At 40.8% G+C, this 19196-nt stretch overlaps 1 protein-coding gene across 1 annotated transcript in view; it reads right to left on the reverse strand.

The window, feature by feature from the left end:
* The window catches only part of LOC105385580 (laminin subunit alpha-1), a 158809-nt gene that overhangs the window by 71305 nt on the left and 68308 nt on the right, over positions 1-19196 (reverse strand). The window contains exons 16-18 of the mRNA XM_048628025.1: positions 12429-12576; positions 11694-11847; positions 11098-11259 (exon numbers count right to left, since the gene is read on the reverse strand). Of these exons, the coding sequence (XP_048483982.1) occupies positions 11098-11259; positions 11694-11847; positions 12429-12576 (464 nt within the window). The remainder of the gene's footprint in view (positions 1-11097; positions 11260-11693; positions 11848-12428; positions 12577-19196) is intronic.

Consider the following 19196-nt stretch of genomic DNA (forward strand, 5'->3'; position numbering starts at 1 on the left):
AGCGTCAGTCCCAGCAGACGCGTGATAGTGGTGCGCTAAATCGATAAACGCGAGCGAACGAGTAATCCGAATCAGTCAGTGACTCCGTCCGGCACCGGTTCCGATGCATAATGCAAGGTACAACGTGTAAACGATGCTAGTAATTGGCGCCAGTGGAATTAAAAATATTAATCGAGAAAAGGGTCATAAAAAACCTATGAAGATTAAGGATTGGAAAATTTCAATGGCCATATTAAAAGTTTTCAGCGATAATTAAGACATTATTGTTGGAGCCCACAGGAAAGGGATTATTGACAAAACGTGCTCATTTCTAAAGTCAATAATAAGAGCATTTTTCGCGATGTAACATTGCAATTTGCCGCAACAAGCACGTGACCGGCCGACAAGCGCCGTGTAGCGTGTTGGCTCTCGCATATCTTGAACGCAGCTTTAGGCGGGTCCAGTAAGTATAGGTGGTGTGATTGATAAATGCCCACCGTTGATTAAGACTTTAATTCTCTTTCGTATTATTACGGTGTTATCGGATCCGACTTTTAATGACATTATTATGCTATGCATATCTATTAAGTTAAAACTCGATGTTACTATCAAGTCCCGTAATGGTGATAAAAATGTGTCATTTCTCACAGGTTAGGTTTATAATGACGTTGAGGCGGCTTTTAGTGGCAAATTATGCCCTTCGGAATTTTATAGGGTTATAATTCTATTTACCGTTCGATAGATGATAAATAGCTTCATGCAGTTCGTTGCACAAACGTAATGTATATCCGGAGTGAGATTTATTTGTACCAAATTAATTTCATGTGTGGTCCAAACTTGAATAATGGCTCTTATTCATACCAGAATTAAGTAGATAGGTACTTAGGAGATATTAATACTGGTCATTCAGTTACTTTGTGTTCTAATGTAAGAATCGAGGACGGATAAGATAAAAGCGTCTCAAATTCTCATTACTAATACAAAGAGGTCAAACGATCGCGCTGTAAAAGCGAATGGCTCATAGATTCGTTGAATGACTCTACAGATGAATTAAATCCATTCAGTACTGTAATTGTTATTGCAACAAGTCACTGGTTTGTTAAAGTGAAGATAATAGATTTATTTTTATTGCTGAGATTAAAGAAAACCGTCGACATCTACGACGGAAGTGATTTTATCCCTTTGTGAACTTGAACTGAATCATTGAATCACATTAGAAAAAAAAATCACTGTGTTCAAAATATTTATATGAGACACGTGCACTGTGCACATTTTCTTACGATGTTTTCTTTCTATCCAATTTTTTTCATTGATATTAACGGTAACGCTTGGGGAAAATTTGCGCGTAAATACAAGCCATTGAACAATATACTATACTTATTACTTAGTCGTTACGTTTTTTTTATTAGTTAAAATAAATAGGTAATGATGTTGATTCTGAAGGCAGAAATTCTAATTTAAACGCTGTCAAACAAAAAAAATTGCTAGTATAAAATGAGATTTCAGGGACCAGTCATAGAGTCGAATTTTAAACAAAGAATTTAAGGTTTTGACAGCATTAAAATTAGAATTTCCGCCTTCAGAATCGACATCAATATCTATGTATAGACAAGAAATATAACTGAAAGTGTTTCTAAAGCAACAGATTTCCTAGAACCAAATGGCCTTAATCGAAAAGGTCCGTCGATCATCTCTATAAATAGCAAACACATTAGTTTTATCGCGCGGATTTAGCGAACACTTCAAATCGATCTAACAGATCCGCATCGGCCGTCATTCGTCGATCTATGAATGAGCCTCCCCAGACAGGAGATTTTGGCAAAGCGTCAAAATATCAGCAGCGGTCGTCGACCCCGGGGGCGCGGCAGATAACCTGCGCCTGCGCCGAAATATCGCCCTCATTCTTAAAGGTCAGAGAATCACAGAATTTTGGGTTTGCTTCAATTCCGGGCGATGATTGATGGGATGTGGCCGCGGGCGATGCTCATTTGTTAGCGGCTGCTCGTGTTTGTACATTGTTAACTGCAGGGTTGAGTTGAGCTGAGCGTGTTATTGTTTTGAATGATAGTGTTGGATAGTCCCTATCATTATCATCAAAAGATAAGTAGGTACTTCCTTTATTCTTTAAAAGTACACGCTAAAAGTCCTTTTTAAAATGTATCCTGGACTGCATATATTTTTTATCTAATTTTCATAAAAAGCTAAAGAAGAGTTCCATAAACTCCTAGTAGTAACTCCTTTGAAGCTCACCATATTTCAATCCGAACCAGGTCTTATGGAAGGGCTGGTACTTCTGCGTGGAGGGCGGCAGTCTGGGGCGCGGGCGGCGCGGCTCGCAGGGCCTCACGCAACACTGGAGGAAGAACCGCTTGTCCCGGACCTTCTCCAGCGCCTTCAGCCGCTCCTTGGCCAGCTTGCCGAAGCAGCGCCGCGCCCCCCGCCCTCTTGCCGCCCCCGGGCTGGTGGAGACCACCCCCCGCCCCCCCGCGCCCCCCGGCCCGGTGGACGCCACTGCCGCAGCCAGCAGCAGCAGCAGGCACCACCGCATCGCGCTCGAGTCACCTGGTCCTCACATCCATCGTCACATCACTTCACTTTGCACGGGGATTTTGACACATTTTGGACGCGCAATCCGCGAGATAGATTCGGTTTTAGGATTAGCACCCTTGAAGATACTTTAAGTAACAGAAAAAGATCTAAGAGTTATCCGATCCACTGCATTCACAAAACTTTCATGTTTCAGTTTTAGGCGGGAAACTCTTGTAGAGACTTTTCGTAACAAAAAGACACTAAAGAGTTATGCAGTCCAATCACCCTGCACTGCAATCAGCAAACACGGCGGCCAACTAAACCAGCTTTTAAAATCCTAATCCCGGCACTCGGCGACCGCGTATTTGAAATCGCGGAGCAGTGATAAGGCGGAGGTGGGCGCTCCGTGGGGGCACGTTCGACCGCGGCGCCGCTCCCGTCGCGACTAACCCAGAGACCACTACCGGTATAATACCAGCGACCGAACCCAACTGTTGCGTGGAGGAAGTCGCGGCTAGACAGCCGTGGATCATTCAGGAAATCGGACTTGCTCTAGTTCGAGAGTCGCTGCGTGATTTACAATTCATTGATGTACGAATTTAATGGGTTTGGGTGCTTTCGGAACGGCACATTAATAGATTCCTATCTAAATATCACAATGTAAATTCAATGAATACATTAAAAGTTTCAAAATACTAATACTGCTCTAGATAGACTCCAAACCCTTTTTACATGATCCTGACCCTCATTAATTTCATCGTCACGATTCTCTATATCGAGACAAAATCAGTTCCCAAACCCTAAATCCTGCACGCAATCAAGACATGTCACATCTCCATCAAATCCTTACATCTGATAAAGTAGAGCTACGAGTGAAGGCGTTGAGCCTCACGGCACGGGCCACTAATTAGGACAGGATCCGCGGCCGATAGCGGGAGATAAAATAGCCTGGGTGGTCCAGCAGCCGATGACTTCACTAGCGCTGTGGGAGGACAACGCATTAGCATTAGATACATAGCGAGATTCAGAATACGCCATTCGAACAAGCCAGTTTTTGTGAATCCTGATTTGTAGATTGATAAAAGTGTAACCGATGTCACAGTAGCTTTATTATGCGCGGGTAGTCCTAATGATGGTGTGTTATGGCAAAAAACGCCGTTTCGTCGTTTAGATAGCTTGAGGTCGATGTCGTCTTATACGACAAGGAGGTCATAACATATATCTTCAAAAGCATAAACACATAGGTACAATAGCTTCATTACTCACTGATGATGTTGAAAGAGCTAATCGCAAAATCATCTAACATACTTATGATCTAGCTCACGCATATTTGAGTGTTACGACGGGAGTTTTCAACATAGGCTTTGTCTAAAGCGCGGGTGGTCTCAAGGACGAGGAAGCTCGACGAGGCATAGCGTGAGATGTCAAACTGTGCAGCACATGGACACGTAATAAGCACCTGTGGCCGCACCTGCTAGGTATGACAACACAAATCATATACACGAATGATAGTGCTTGAAAAGCCGACAAGTATCACTACAGACTACATAAATGTTGAATGGCTGTAGGACGTAAAATATGCACGTATGTTGTGAATAGCAAAGCGCTAATATTAATGATGTTGCATTGAGCGATGCGTATTGTGAAATGTTGACTTGGTACTGACGATCAATACTCAGGACTCAGATGGCCCGATGGTGAGTCGTATGAAATTAAATCAACAGTATACAATACGGCCGCCATTGCAGTTTGTAAAGTTTAAATAAGCAGTTTGTCGTTTGAAGATTCCTTGCAGAATAAACAAAAAGTTTAGTGGATATTGCATGAATGGAAAATACTGTGTTTCAGTGAGTTTAACATAAAAAGTCCCACGCCTCCGCGACATCGACAATGGCAATAAGAAGGTACGAGTACATAAAATTCTGAACAACAGAAATGATGGGACGCGTGTAGACAAAATAAGAAAATCTAACGGTTCATCATTCGTGACGGAACAACTAGCTAGAGACAAAGACAGTACAAACACAGCTCTAAGTAAACCAGAGATATCGATAACATCTATGCGTCAGATATTTCGCAAAGCACCCAATTACTCATGTAGTTTAGTGTGTATGCTAATAGAAAGACAAAATACAGAAACGCAAATATACTGGACGTAATTGGGGTTGATAACCTGCTGGGAATTAGAAGTAGGAGTTCAAGGATGGAAGCGTTTGGTTTATTAATTTGAGTCTAAAAGTAGCAACACAAACAGCTATGGGGAAATACTAAAACATAGCATAGAAAACAAGTTAAAGTCTAACAAACTAAGTAGAGCTAATTTTTCACCACCCAGGTGGAGTTTTATCAGGTAAAGCTAGAGTATTGTGGGGGAAGCGCACGCGCAGGATTCATGGGCCCCCCGATTAGATTGCCGACCTTACGGCCGCCGCGCCCACCGCCGCCATTGTTGATGGACTCCGCCAGCTAGCTGGCCAGATACAACACCTAGATATTGGTTGCAAAATAACTAATACGGTAGGGGTTGGAGAGAAAAACTGAATTCTAACTAGGTAGGTACATGGAATTTTATTGGAGTACTTATGGCTCGCTCCTAATTTGTACTAAAATGTTTAAATTATGACACCAGATAAAAATTGAAATATAATCCAAATCAGTAACATGAACCACTTTTATACACAATCATAAAATTCACGAAATATTCATGTTGGCATCCAAATGTCGTGCGAAGATTATCACAGGATTGGCCGGAAAGATACAATAAAAAGTTACGACCTTCTGACACAGCATGGCAGTGTAAAATTATTCCGAATCGTTCTTCCAGGCAGGAGTCGAAGCGATTGATGATAAAGACAGTTTAGGGTCAATTCATACGTACCACAACCACACCACAGCCACAACCACACCACAACCACGCGATGTGGTCGGGCGTATATTTTGTATTGACAATGAATAATCCAATTCACACGTGCCACATTTTGCCGTTGTTATCGACCACCTGTGTAATACGACCACATCGCAACCACATCGCAACCACATCGCAACGGCAACGCCGCCACGCGGCGGCGGCACCGCGGCAACCTGTTTTCCGTATTAACTGCACACGACGACGTAGTTACCACATCGCAATGACAGCGACAACGCAACCACATCGACATTTTGTCGCTGCCACAACGCAACTGCAAAAAGCCGCTGTCACACAATTCACACGTAACCACAGCTTGACCACATTTTGTCGCTTCGACGTGGTGTGGTTGTGGTACGTGTGAATTGACGCTTACTGACATCGGCCGAGTCAATCGCGTATTCAAACCGGAGGAATGTGACCCTCGGATTGTGTGGAATGCAATCGTTGCCTCAATCTGATAACTTATGTGGACGCCACCGCGCCGCGCGCTCTTTGCGAAATGCAAATGCCGCGATCTTGTCAAATTGCTACTACACAAGTGTAAGTATTTGAAGTCACAATGTTTAGTATTATTGATATTATCCCGATAATGATGTTAATGTCCATCGAAGAATGCTAGATGGCAATCTGCAGGAATTCACGCATCAGATCAAAGTGCATGATTTGAATTAGAACCAAGTGTTTCAAGATCAAACGTTACTTCACATCAGCGAGTGTCTGATGGGCGGGCGAAATTAGACTTTCAGTAAACCCTAAATATACTGCAAGTATTCCGATTGTCTCTGCTAAATTGTTCATGGAGCAACGCATCAATCAGTAAGGGACAGTCGGACGATCTATTTTCATTGCTGGGCGATTGTAGCCCCTATGTAATTGTTGTAGAGGTGTACGGTTTCGGGAGTAGACGGCGGGTCGCCAAGGTGTTGCAGACAGTGTGTCGTCGCGACGTGTCGTCAGCCAGCGCCTGGGTGGCGTCAGGCGACGAGCCAACTGAGAGCAATCCCTCCCGATACTCGCCGGGCATAAATGTCAACAGGGAACGCTGCCCACTGAGCTATTGATCTCATGGAGCTTTGCAACTGCATGAAACGTGGATGTGTTATCGAACATTAAATGTCATGTCGAACATATACATACATTACAAAATTAATTAACATAAAGAGTACTTGTGCCAATAGTTGTTTTCCGTATTTGAAACCAGATTAAATGCATGTTCCCTTTTACCTCCATCCGCTGTAACTATTAGAAACAACGAATGTACGTAACCCGAGCCGTGTTTATGCAAATGCTTGCCAAGTTAACAATTTTAATACCATGTTCAAGTATGGTGAGACATGGCGCCCGCATATTATTCCTACTGCGGGTTTGTTTACACTGTGCTCTTACATCAAAGCTCTGACTGGCAGAATTACTAGCTAAATCAATATTGTAATATGACTTATCGCCATTTAAGTCTAATTTAAGGTGTGTGTGGTGAGTAATGGGGGCTGGGTGGAGGAAGTGAAAGGCTCCGGCACTCGGAGCGTAAATTCAGAAGAACAAGTAGTTCTGTTATTCTCTGAGGTGATAGTCGTAACACTAATTTATGTTGGTCTTCTGTTCAAGAGAGAAGCAGTAGAATAGAAACATGATATTTGATATGGGCCCATACATAAGAGCCACTATTTCATTAGTAGAATACGGATTTATTATAAAAGGTTCCAACGTGGTTAGTTATGATTTACGATAAAGTGGACGAACAAATGACAGAACTCTTTAGCATAAAACTTATTTATGATTGCAATCTAATTCGCAATAATGTATAACACACGAAAACGAAGGTACTTATTCCAAGCAAAACTAAACAGCTAGAACTAGAAATTCACCCAAGCACCCATGTAAAAGGAAACTGTAAATATTTAAATCGGCAGTATAAATTATCAGGCAGTCCACTTAAAACTTAGATAATCGATCTAAAGCAAATACACACCCAATGGCCGTCTATTTCTAGAGCGGTTCCTACAATTGATTAGGTCCTAGAACAAGTGTTGCAAATAGCGCCGCATTAACTGTTAAACATGGCCCAGTGAAATACTGGGCTTGGCTTCGTGGCCTGTTTGAGGGAAAATGGGCAATGATCAGTTTCAGTCACACTCCACAATAAAGAAGAAAGGAGAGTGATAATTTAAGGATAAAACATAATAAGACTAAATACCTAAGTACCCGAAAATCTAAAACAATTCAAGCTTGAGCGTACCTACATTGTTTCTATCAGTTAGCATCAAATCGGTATAAAGTGATGGAGTAGCCAATCCTGGTAAGAAATGGCATTGTAATAAGCGCTGCCACTGCAATGACGAGCAGTTCAGAGCAGCGGATGAAAGTTTCAGCAAGAAGGTAAGCCATACTCTTGTTTGGTATAAAAGCAGATATTTATTTATAGTTGCGGGCGGGCCGCGGGTTCAATTGTTTCAGCGGTCTGTTGCACAGAGTAGGTGGACGCTATTTTAAGACGTGCTGGAGAAAAAGTAGAGAGTGTTTTTCAATAGGAGTGTTTGCCTTCTAAATCTTGAATACATTGTACAAGTAGAAACTACATAGAACGATGTTCTCATAAATCAACCACATTGGTTAAGGCTGTTTATACGACATTTCAGCGGAAAGTTAATACGCAAGTGCTAATAATCATATAACTTTTATCTACGCGTGCTTATTATTGATATCATTTTTGATTAGGTAATTGATCTAAAACAAATTGTAAATCAATTTACCTTTTCCTTTGGGAGAGTTATATGGCACGATTGAACTAAAACATATTGAATCGTAATTTATTTACCAGGGGGCCCCGGTTATAAATAAATGCATCTAAGGTGCTTATTTAAAATGTTGCAGAAAATAAAATAACAAACGCAAAACTCGTATCATTTCATTCTAGTTGACCGAAACCGTGTATCAATCCGGAGCTCGCTAATTAGGACCAGTAACCGTAAATATTAAACACTATAATTTGAGGAAAGCATTACTGGGCTGGTCAAATAACATGCGCTGGGGGCTGAGGACCGAGCTGTGTGGGCCGCGCCCGGGGTCCGCTAAACACATGTATACAGGTAGGTCCAGCTACAGCAATAGGTATTTGACATAATTTATTGATTTCATTGGGCTAGTAAACTTAATTCATTCGAATAAGTCAGCTTGAGGTAGTAGAAAATTAATTTAGTTAATTTTATTGGCACAGAGGTGAAAGCTTTACATCATTAAAATAGAAACTTACTTAGATGTATTTCTATTAACAGCTTACTTGTGTTATTAATACCTGAATAAATTGTTACGCTAATAATACGGTGAACGATGTTCAACTACTAGAATGGGGTCTCTCTACATGCGTCTTGTGTATTACCGACTCCAGTACCTATGTTCCTAGGTACAATAGGAAGGCCTGCATTCTAGCAGGGGCTCTGCGTGAAATCCAGATCATTAGTGTTTAGATCCTGTAATGTTTAACGATTTATAATCTAGTACGGTTATTCTGCTATTTCATCAAATATGAATGGTCATTTCTTCCCCGATCCTATACGGGAAGAGTGGGATACAAATGTTGGACCTGCCTAATGGAATATAGGTATACGCATTAGGAGAGCTGAATTACAATAATAAAGTACCTACTAAATTGCGAAACGATTAACATTACCAATAATTCATTAAACATGTACAAAATAATTAATCGGTTAGCCAGGACACGATTAAGTTTATGTTCTTGTAAATTAAGTTCTAACTTCATATTTGTCTTGATCAATTATTATTAAAGTGAACGCTTAGGTCTAAGGACAAATGCCTTGACCGAGGTAGCCTAGGTTCAGGTTAGTGCCTAGGTATAATACGCATGGAATTAAGTCTAGTCTAAGCAAATTGCATACTGTAGTCGCCTGGGGCGTTTTGAACAGACAAGTATGACCGGAGTATAATAATAACAAAACATCATTATTATGACTGTATTCTTATATTGTTTTTTATGCAAGGCAATTGCTTTAATTCTTTGACTGTTGGTTCTTTAATAATAATGTTTATTTGTTCAAGGGAGGGTTATTATTGCAGATAACTTTATTTTGGACTGGTTATCAGTTATCACCTTATCACAGAAATAATTAGGTAGGTACAACTCAGTAACAAGAAAATTCCCAATAGGGAATATGCACGTGAGTCAAATAAAGGTCAAATATTGTTTTTAATAAACTTTGTTATTTCAGAATTATGCCTCCATCAATATTTTTGATTGCAATTATTTTTTTAGCGAGTAAGTAAATTATTGTTGAAAAGTACAAAAAAAACGACATGTCAATCTCAGGATAATCTGTGCCCATAGAACTGACCGTCGGCGCGGCTAGCGAGTCATTATTGTGAGCCGTGAAACGAACGTGATGACGTCACACCTCTTCATTATAAATTTTTAACTTTCTTTAAAATTACTAAAATTACTTTTTTTGGCGTTGAATTTTTTTTAACTATATAAAGCGATGTAAAACTATCGAATAAGAATATAAACCAAATATGTGCATATTCCCTATTACAGTTATAGGTAGGCAGGTATAGGTAAAAAAATTAAATTAGTAATTATCATCGTAGTTCGTAAGTTCTCTCATAAGACACACACTATGGTCAGTTCACGAAACAATTCCATACAGTCTAACACATAGCATAGACAAACAATCTAACCAGCATGATTTACAGCAATACAACCTCCTGGCCAAGGCGCCAGCAGTTAGATTAAGCACAATATAACATAAACAGTGGGGCAATATAACATAAACACTGGGCCACGTATTAGAAATGGGCGGGCCGCGGCCGCAGCCGCTATCTCATTTAGATCGACGATTCATAGCTTTTGTTGTGGCTGACTACTTACAAAGTTGGTGTGGTGGTTGGTGTATACAAGTGTGCCTACGCTAACTTTGTAACAGAAACAAGTGCCAACACCCAAACAGTTGATAACGACTTGGCTCGATCAACATTACTGTTTATGGTACCCAGAAGTCCCAGAACATGAAAAAAAAAAACACACGGGTGCTATAAGTTTCCCAATTAGTGAAACTTTGTAATGAGTATATAATAGTTTTTGGGTGGAATCACTCTAACTATGTTATATCAAATGCGGGATATTCTATTCAATGCCCAGGCATATTTCAAAATATAAATGGGATATTTCGCCATATCTCTCCCGTTTTTGGAAACGAAACCTTGCAGAGGAACTTATGGCATTGCTGTATAAGTTACATAAGAGGACATTTTTTTTTCATCAAATCGTATAGGTACCTACGTTACCTATTCCTTTTTTTTGTAACTTTTGAAGAAAATTTTGCATTTTTATCACAACTAAATTAAAGTTCCTTAAATACAACTGAGGGATCCATACACAATCTAAAGAACGTGGGCAAAACATTTGGGAAAGCACACGTGGTCGTCGTCCACACAAAATGACGTCACCCACATCAACAGCCCCCGACCTCGACGACCCTACAGCTGTAAAACCATGTGGCACTCACTCCAACTTTCGATAGAAGACCCTATTTAATTTACACCTGTAAAAATATGGTGCTCACCCACACACTACAAAAACACAAGATTACATGTCACACTCCGTCGTATACACATCGCGATGTCATCTGCTACAATGGCCGACCCTAGAGCTGCAATCACATGGTACTTACCGCTACACCCGTCAGCCGTGAGCTGGTAGAATCCTGGCGCACACTCGTCGCAGCGCGGGGGCAGCGCGCCGGCGGCGCAGGCGCAGCGGCCGGTCGTGACGTCACACGCGGGCGACAGAGCGGCAACGCCGCAAGCGCAGGGCGGGCAGTTTGAGGTTATGTCTGATGGAGAGAAAGAAGTGCTGGTATAAAATGTTGCAAATTTTTCAATCTGTCAAAATAGAATTCTGTATGTTGGTATGCGAGAATCATCAACGCTGCGCTGTCTGTCAGATCCATACAAGATTTTTCGTGTTGCCTAAACGCTGCTGAACTGTAAATGGCAAATGTGAGATCATTTATACTTTCCGTTTTATTGGCAGATCCTTTCCTTATGCCCTGCTATTGGGTGCTGTCCGCATCCTTAGTCCAATGTAATAAGGGTTTTGACACATCAATTATCCGGTGAAACGGTATATAAGTACCTAAGTAATACATTTAGTTTTCCCTTGGAAACGAACAAACGTCAAAAATAAAATTTACTTATCGATTTGACAGCTGTCAAAGGATAGCTGTCAGCTACATTTCACAATAGTAAACTATTAACACAAACTCACCTCCATACCCCTCCGCACACACATCGCACGCGCGCCCCGCCCAGCCCTGTGCGCACGCGCACGCGCCTCGCTCGTCGCACAGCGCGTGCAGCGAGCCGGGCCCGCACGCGCATGGCACGCAGGCGGGGGAGGAGGAGTCGTTGTAGTAGCCCTCCTGGGGGGGGATGGGGGAGGTTATAGGGGGGGTGTTGAAAAGATAATGTGACGGCTCTGTATTGTATAAAGTTGGCAATAGGTTCGTATTATAGCATGAATCTTCAAGGGGATCTAGCAATAAATTTCTGTATACTGCGTAAGCGTTTGTAAGGTCTATTTTATTCTATTCTATGTGGTGGTACATATAATGAAGACCTACCAGCACCAGGCTCTCACGAATGAAACCTTTGCGTATAAAAACATAAATACAGACAAATTGAAAACCTCCTCCTTTTTATGAAGTCTGTTAAAAAAGGTAACAACTTCAGATGACCACTTAGATGTTTACCACATAATTTAATTCCGCGATGTAGAAACCAGATACACTGCCATCTAGCGGCCACTCCACACACAACACACGCACCTGGCACTGGTCGCAGGCCGCCCCCCGCGCGTGGGGGCCGCACTGCACGCCGGGCGACATCTAGCGACAGACACTACAACACACGCACCTGGCACTGGTCGCAGGCCGCCCCCCGCGCGTGGGGGCCGCACTGCACGCCGGGCGACATCTAGCGACAGACACTACAACACACGCACCTGGCACTGGTCGCAGGCCGCCCCCCGCGCGTGGGGGCCGCACTGCACGCAGGCGCCGCTGGCGGGGTGGCACGCCGCGCCCCCGCACGCGCAGGGCTGGCAGGAGGAACCGGGGGTGAGGGGGGAGCCCCAGTAGCCGGCGTCGCACCTGGGAGAAGCGGGGTTAGAGTACTGTCAAAGTCATAGGCTGTTTCATCAGCAAGCGGATTTTATCACGCACTATAAGTATATTGTGTGGATTATGCACACAAGAGGCGGGAATGGCGAGCCATCTCACGTGCGTTATGAAATCCGCCTGCTGTTAAAAACAGCCTTACACAAGGTTGTTATAAATGTGGGGACGGTATACTATCATCAAATTTAATTATGTACACATTTCACACCGATCTGTAGCCAAAATGCATACACGCACAGTTTACATCATTCCCTGGCGCGTCTACTCAAGCTGGACCGTGATAGTGAGTGACGTAAGAGAGCACTGTGTTTATTTATTTGTCAATAAATGAAAAAGAAGACTCAAATTTCATATTGATCCTGGTGAGAGCGTATAGAAATTGTTGGTCTTATGAATGGGAAAGACAATTTAAGAAAAGTATCTATACCTTGATCTTTTATTCGGTGGAATTCTGACAGTTATCTACTTTTGACATGTCAGAGATCACAAACCTTTTTTGGTTGAGCCCTTTTTTCAATACGAGTCTGGAGGGCCACTACCAAAATCAAACGAACACATTTTATACATTTTATTTGTTAGTGAATGTATCCATTTTATTAATTGCGGCGCTCCAAATTAAAAGGGGATTTATTACCTACGGTGAGTAATAATTACGACCCTTTGTAAGGGATGGCTTTGGCGAGACAAGTGAAACACGCGACTGTCCAGTAAATACTCATTTATTTAATAATAAGTTGAGACTTATATTAACTCTGTACCCTACGTCACTACCTGAGTACATATCATCCCTACATCCCCATCGGAGGGAAAAAACAAAACATAATGATTACATATTGTTGTTTTGTTGTATAGTAATACAAATTATAAAATATAGATTAATGCGATTACACAATCGGTTACATAATGCTGAAGATTAAATGAATAACATATAAAAGGTATACATGTAGGTACAACATTACACGAGTACACATTACTAAAATAAACACATGTTATTTAATTGATATAGAATAACTACACTTAATTACTAGGAAGGTAAGTAATACAATTTCGTTCTGTTTTTGTGAATAATTTCTGGTTTACCATTTTTTAATATCTCAACATTCGGTGACATATCTCTAATAACTTTATAAGGACCTAAATAGATATTCTGTAATTTATTACCTGTCTCGTTTTTTACTAAAATTAAGTCGTTTGGTTTATATTCTATTGGATTTTTGTTAGAATCATATTTCTCTTTTCTTGCTAATTTACTGTTAATTAAATTTTTTCTAGCCTCGCTTTGTACCGTTTGTAACCTGAACTTTAACTCTAGAGGATATGAGTCAACATTGTACAGAGGTTCAACTGTGCCATTAGTTAAATTAGATGGCAAACTGCACTTTTTACCAAATACCAACTCGAATGGAGTAAATTTTGTTTCAAAATGTACTGAAGTATTATATGAAAAGCACCAATAAGGAAGCCACGTGCTCCATGCTTCCGGTCTGTTGTCAGTTTGTATGCGTAGATAATTTCCTAAACCTTTGTGTGTATTTTCTAACGCACCAATGCTTTGATGATGGTAGGCAGTAGAGTTTAATTTTTCTATTTTTAAAAGTTTACATACCTCCGTAAATGTTGCTGACATAAATTCGGCCCCTCTGTCGGTTCCGATGGAAATTGGCACCCCGTACTTTAGTAGGAAATTAGTAACAAAACACCTTGCAATCTCCGTCGAACTCTTAGTAATCAAGGGAAAAGCTTCCACATATTTTGTTAATTCACATTGTATGGTTAGTATATATGAATATCCATGGCAATCTTTATCGATAGGACCAACTACATCTAAATAAACTTTTTCGAATGCTGTGTTTGCAGTTGTTGTAATCTCCATAGGCTCTTTTACATAGTGATTCGAATATTTTTGTTTTTGACATTTGTCACACCTTTTTATTAAATTTTTAATATCATTTTCCATTCCTGTCCAAAAGTAATATTTTCTTATATTATGTAACATTTTCCTTATGCCTGCGTGGCCACTCGTAGGCAGTAGGTGAAAGTCATTAAGAATTACCCTTTTATCATCTTTATCTTGTATTCTCATAATATCTTTTAATATACAAAGTCGTGGTCCGGACCATTTTTTCATACTTTTTATTTCGCGCATTAATTTTTCAACAAATATTTTATTTTCATTATTTCGTAAAAAATATATTTCTTTAATATTCAACTCATCACAAAAATTACTTAGCTCTCTCACAAAAGCGCTTGGCGTCGGTTGTGATCGAGAAGCTAGTTTTATATATATCATATTTTTACTTGAATCATAACATAAATAATTGCTCTCTTTATCTATATTTTTTCTTAATCTCAATTCTCGCAAGTAAGTGTTATCTATAAATCGAAGCTCTACCGAATCCTGCGGTTTATTACACATTTCTACAACTTTCGGTTGATCAGACCGGCAGTCGGTAGGAATAGTAATATCCCGAGAATCCTGAGTCGCTTTCCTGCATTGTGCACGCGTCATCACATTCATAACTTGCTCATTCAACTCTTTTAACTCTTGTGAACTCACACATATCCTGGATAATGCGTCTGCAGCCGCATTATCTGTTCCTTTCACATATACTACCTCGAAATCGTACTCCTCCAAAGTAAGGCGAAACTTGGTCAACCTACTTGAAGGGTCCTTCATACCAAATAAATATACTAGTGGCTTATGATCCGTAAAAATTTTAAACTTTCGCCCGTATAAATATGGCCTAAAATGTTTCACAGCCCATACAATGGCCAATAATTCCTTTTCAATAATTGGGTAATTTTTTTCCGCTTTATTTAGTCCTCTACTAGCGAAAGCTACCGGCCTGTTATCTTTATTCGATAATATCGCTCCGAGAGCGTAATTTGATGCGTCAGTCTGTAGTAAGAACTCATTGTCTTGCGATAGGTCGGGATATTGAAGAATAGGGTGACCAATTATTTTTTCTTTTAACGTTTCGAAAGACTTTTGACAGTTATCATCCCACTCGAATACGGCATTTTTCTTACACATTTTATTTAAGTGATATGCTATTTCCGCGAAATTAGGAATAAATTTTCGATAATAGTTGACGAACGCCACAAATCTTTTTACTTCATCCGTGGTTTTAGGAATTGGGTAGTTTTTAACAACTGTAATTTTATCAGGATCTGGTAAAATTCCATCAGCTGATACAACATGGCCTAAATAAAGTATCTCTTTTTTTAGAAAAGTACATTTTGATGGGTTTAATTTAAGGTTCACTTTTCGCAGTCTCTCAAAAATTGCCTGTAAATTTTTATTATGGTGTTCTAAATTTTTCCCGAAACAAATTAAATCGTCCAAATATATTAGACATTTTTCGTAAGAAAGACCAGCCATAGCTATAGACATCATTCTGGAAAATGAACTGGGACTTGTCTTTAGACCCATGGGCATCCTAGTCATTTGATACTGCCCAGAGTCGAATGCGGTGTACTTACGACTGTTTGGATCTAGCTCAACATTATAATAACTTTGATATAGGTCTAAATGAGAAAAGTATATACTTCCGGATAAAGAATCGAGTATTTCTACAATATTCGGAAGCGGAAATTTATCGTCTTTTATGCAGTTGTTCAATTTTCGGTAATCTATCACCAATCTCCATTTCTTTTCACCATTGACGTCGGTTTTTTTAGGAACCAAAAGTACCGGACTTGACCACTCACTCTGACTGGGTTCAATAATCCCTTGTTTCAGCATTTCATCAATTTGTTTTTGTTTTTCAGCTTTTTGTGAGTATGGTAATCTATACGGCTTAGAATAAACGGTATCAGTGCCCGGTTTCAAGTAAATAGTATGTTTATAAATTGGAGTCGTAGTTAATTTATCGCCATTTAAAAAAAATACGTCCGAATATTTTGCACATAAATTTTCTATGGAGGCTTGTTCCTCTTTATTTAGGTAATTTAATTTTAATGATGAAAATAATTGTTTTACGCGATTTGCATCAATTTTATTTTCATTAAGAATACAAATGTCGTAATCACAAGCCTTTTGTATACGTGGTTTAATTTCATTTAAGGTCAAGTTATTTTCAGTCGTGTTTAAAATTTGGATCGGTATTTGACCGTCAATTGGGGCAACTAGAGAACTAGCAATAAACACCCCTTCCTGAATCTCACTTGCACAAACCAAGCATTCTTCTTTCATATCAATTTTAAGGAAATGTATAGATTCTGACCTCGCTGGAATATTAAAGTTATTTTGAGTTGAAGAATCATTATTCATTATAAGTGGAATGTTGAACATACTTGAATTGTTTTGAAATGAGATGTATTTATCTTTGAAATTTAAAACAGCCTTATACTTATTCAGAAAGTCTTGTCCTATTATGCCGTCAGCCTTACAAGGCAGTGTCTCAAATACATAAAACACATGCGTCAAAACTTGATCATCGATAAGCAGCGGTAAGTAAATATATCCCATAGCCTGGACTTTGCCACCTACACCATTTATGACGATGCTACCTTTATGGATTGGAAGATTATGTTCTCTGACATGTTTATATTTTATTGCCGATATGGAGGCGCCTGTATCTAACAGCCAAGTATAAACATAGTTTTGGTTAGTGGATAAATTTATATGACAGTTGTCGTTGCACACATATATATGGTGATTAGTCACGAAAAAACTGGTTTTCCGGAATGCATTTGGAATTGTTGTCTGACTCTAAGACATGAATCTGCTCCGGGCGGCGTCCCCTGTTAAAGTAATTATTAGAATTACCTGTGTATCTGCCTCTCCGGGGTCGCATGTAACCTCGTCCCGACGGTTGTCCTCGCCATCCTCTGCCAGATGAGGTATTAGCATAGCCACGACCTCGATTGGAGTACGCACCTCTTTGTTGATAACTCGACGACGAGAATGGAGCACCCCTTTGGTTACGGAATGTCCTGGCTCTGAAATTACGGTTATTATTATTTCTCTGTATGGTAAAAAGTTCAGTTGCCTGTGTTGATGGAGCATCCTCATCAACTGCCGCTTGTATGGCATCCTTTAAAGATGTGTAGTTTCTAGCAGTAATAACAGTACCTAACCTGCGACTACGTAAACCTTCTGCAAATTGTTTTATCGCTTGACGTTCGTTCTCTCTCTCTCTCAGCCTTCTGTAGTCCACTGTTGGACATAGGCCTCTCCTAACGATCGCCACCCCAAACGGTCACCCGCCATCTGCATCCAGCGGCTTCCCGCTACCTTCCGCAGATCATCAGACCAACGGGTTGGGGGGCGACCGACACGCCGTTTGCCGACACGGGGTCTCCACTCCAGAACCTTTCTACTCCAGCGGTCGTCGGCTCTGCGGGCTACGTGGCCAGCCCATTGCCACTTCAGCGTGCTAATCCTTTTGGCTATGTCGGTAACTTTAGTTCTCCTGCGGATTTCTTCATTACGAATCCTATCTCACAGGGACACGCCTAACATAGCCCTTTCCATAGCACGTTGAGCAACTCTGAGCTTGTGGATAAGCCCTTTGGTGAAGCACCACGTCTCGGCTCCGTAAGTCATCACTGGCAACACGCACTGATTGAAAACGTTTGTTTTCAGACACTGAGGTATGTTTTCAGTGAAGATGTGTCGTAATTTCCCGAACGCTGCCCATCCGAGTTGGATTCTACGAGCTACCTCTTTATCGAAGTTGGATTTACCTAATCGGATCACTTGTCCTAGGTAGGGATACTGATCGACAACTTCGATGGTGACACCTCCTACAGTTACGGGCGATGATGAAACATGTTCGTTCGACATGACCTTTGTCTTGTCCATGTTCATTTTCAGCCCAACTTGTTTAGAGGCATCATTGAGGTCTGTGAGCATTTCGCCTAACTCCTCCAGCGTTTCCGCCATAATAACTATGTCATCAGCAAATCGTAGATGAGAGATATATTCGCCATTGACGTTAATGCCCAGTCTTTTCCACTCTACAAGCTTAAAAACATCTTCCAGTGCACAGGTGAACAGTTTCGGAGAAATAACATCTCCCTGTCTCACGCCCCTTTGCAACTGGATCGGTTTTGTGCTATGTTCGTGTAATCGAACTGACATTGTGGCAGCATTGTACATACATCTCAACACCTCGATATAGCGATAGTCTATATGGCACCGCTGAAGGGATTGAAGCATCGCCCAGAGCTCAATAGAATCAAAGGCTTTCTCATAGTCCACAAACGCTAGACATAAAGGTAGATTATACTCCTCGGTCTTCTGTATAACCTGCCGAAGCGTGTGTATATGATCTATGGTACTATAGCCTTTTCGGAACCCGGCTTGTTCGGGTGGCTGGAAGTCGTCGAGTCTTTGCTCGAGACGATTCGTAATAACTCTCGAAAACAGCTTGTACACATGGCTCAGAAGTGCAATGGGTCTATAATTCTTCAATAGGGCTTTGTTGCCTTTCTTGAAGAACAAAGTCACTACACTTCTGCTCCATGCCTCCGGGCTTGTGCCTTCGAGTATGACGGAATTAAACAGCCTCCGAAGTGCTATTAAAATCGGTCTACCGCCGGCTTTCAGAAGTTCTGTCGTTATTCCATCATCTCCCGGAGCTTTG

Source organism: Plutella xylostella, chromosome 4 (assembly GCF_932276165.1).
Source record: "Plutella xylostella chromosome 4, ilPluXylo3.1, whole genome shotgun sequence".
NCBI classification, from domain to species: Eukaryota; Metazoa; Arthropoda; class Insecta; order Lepidoptera; family Plutellidae; genus Plutella; species Plutella xylostella.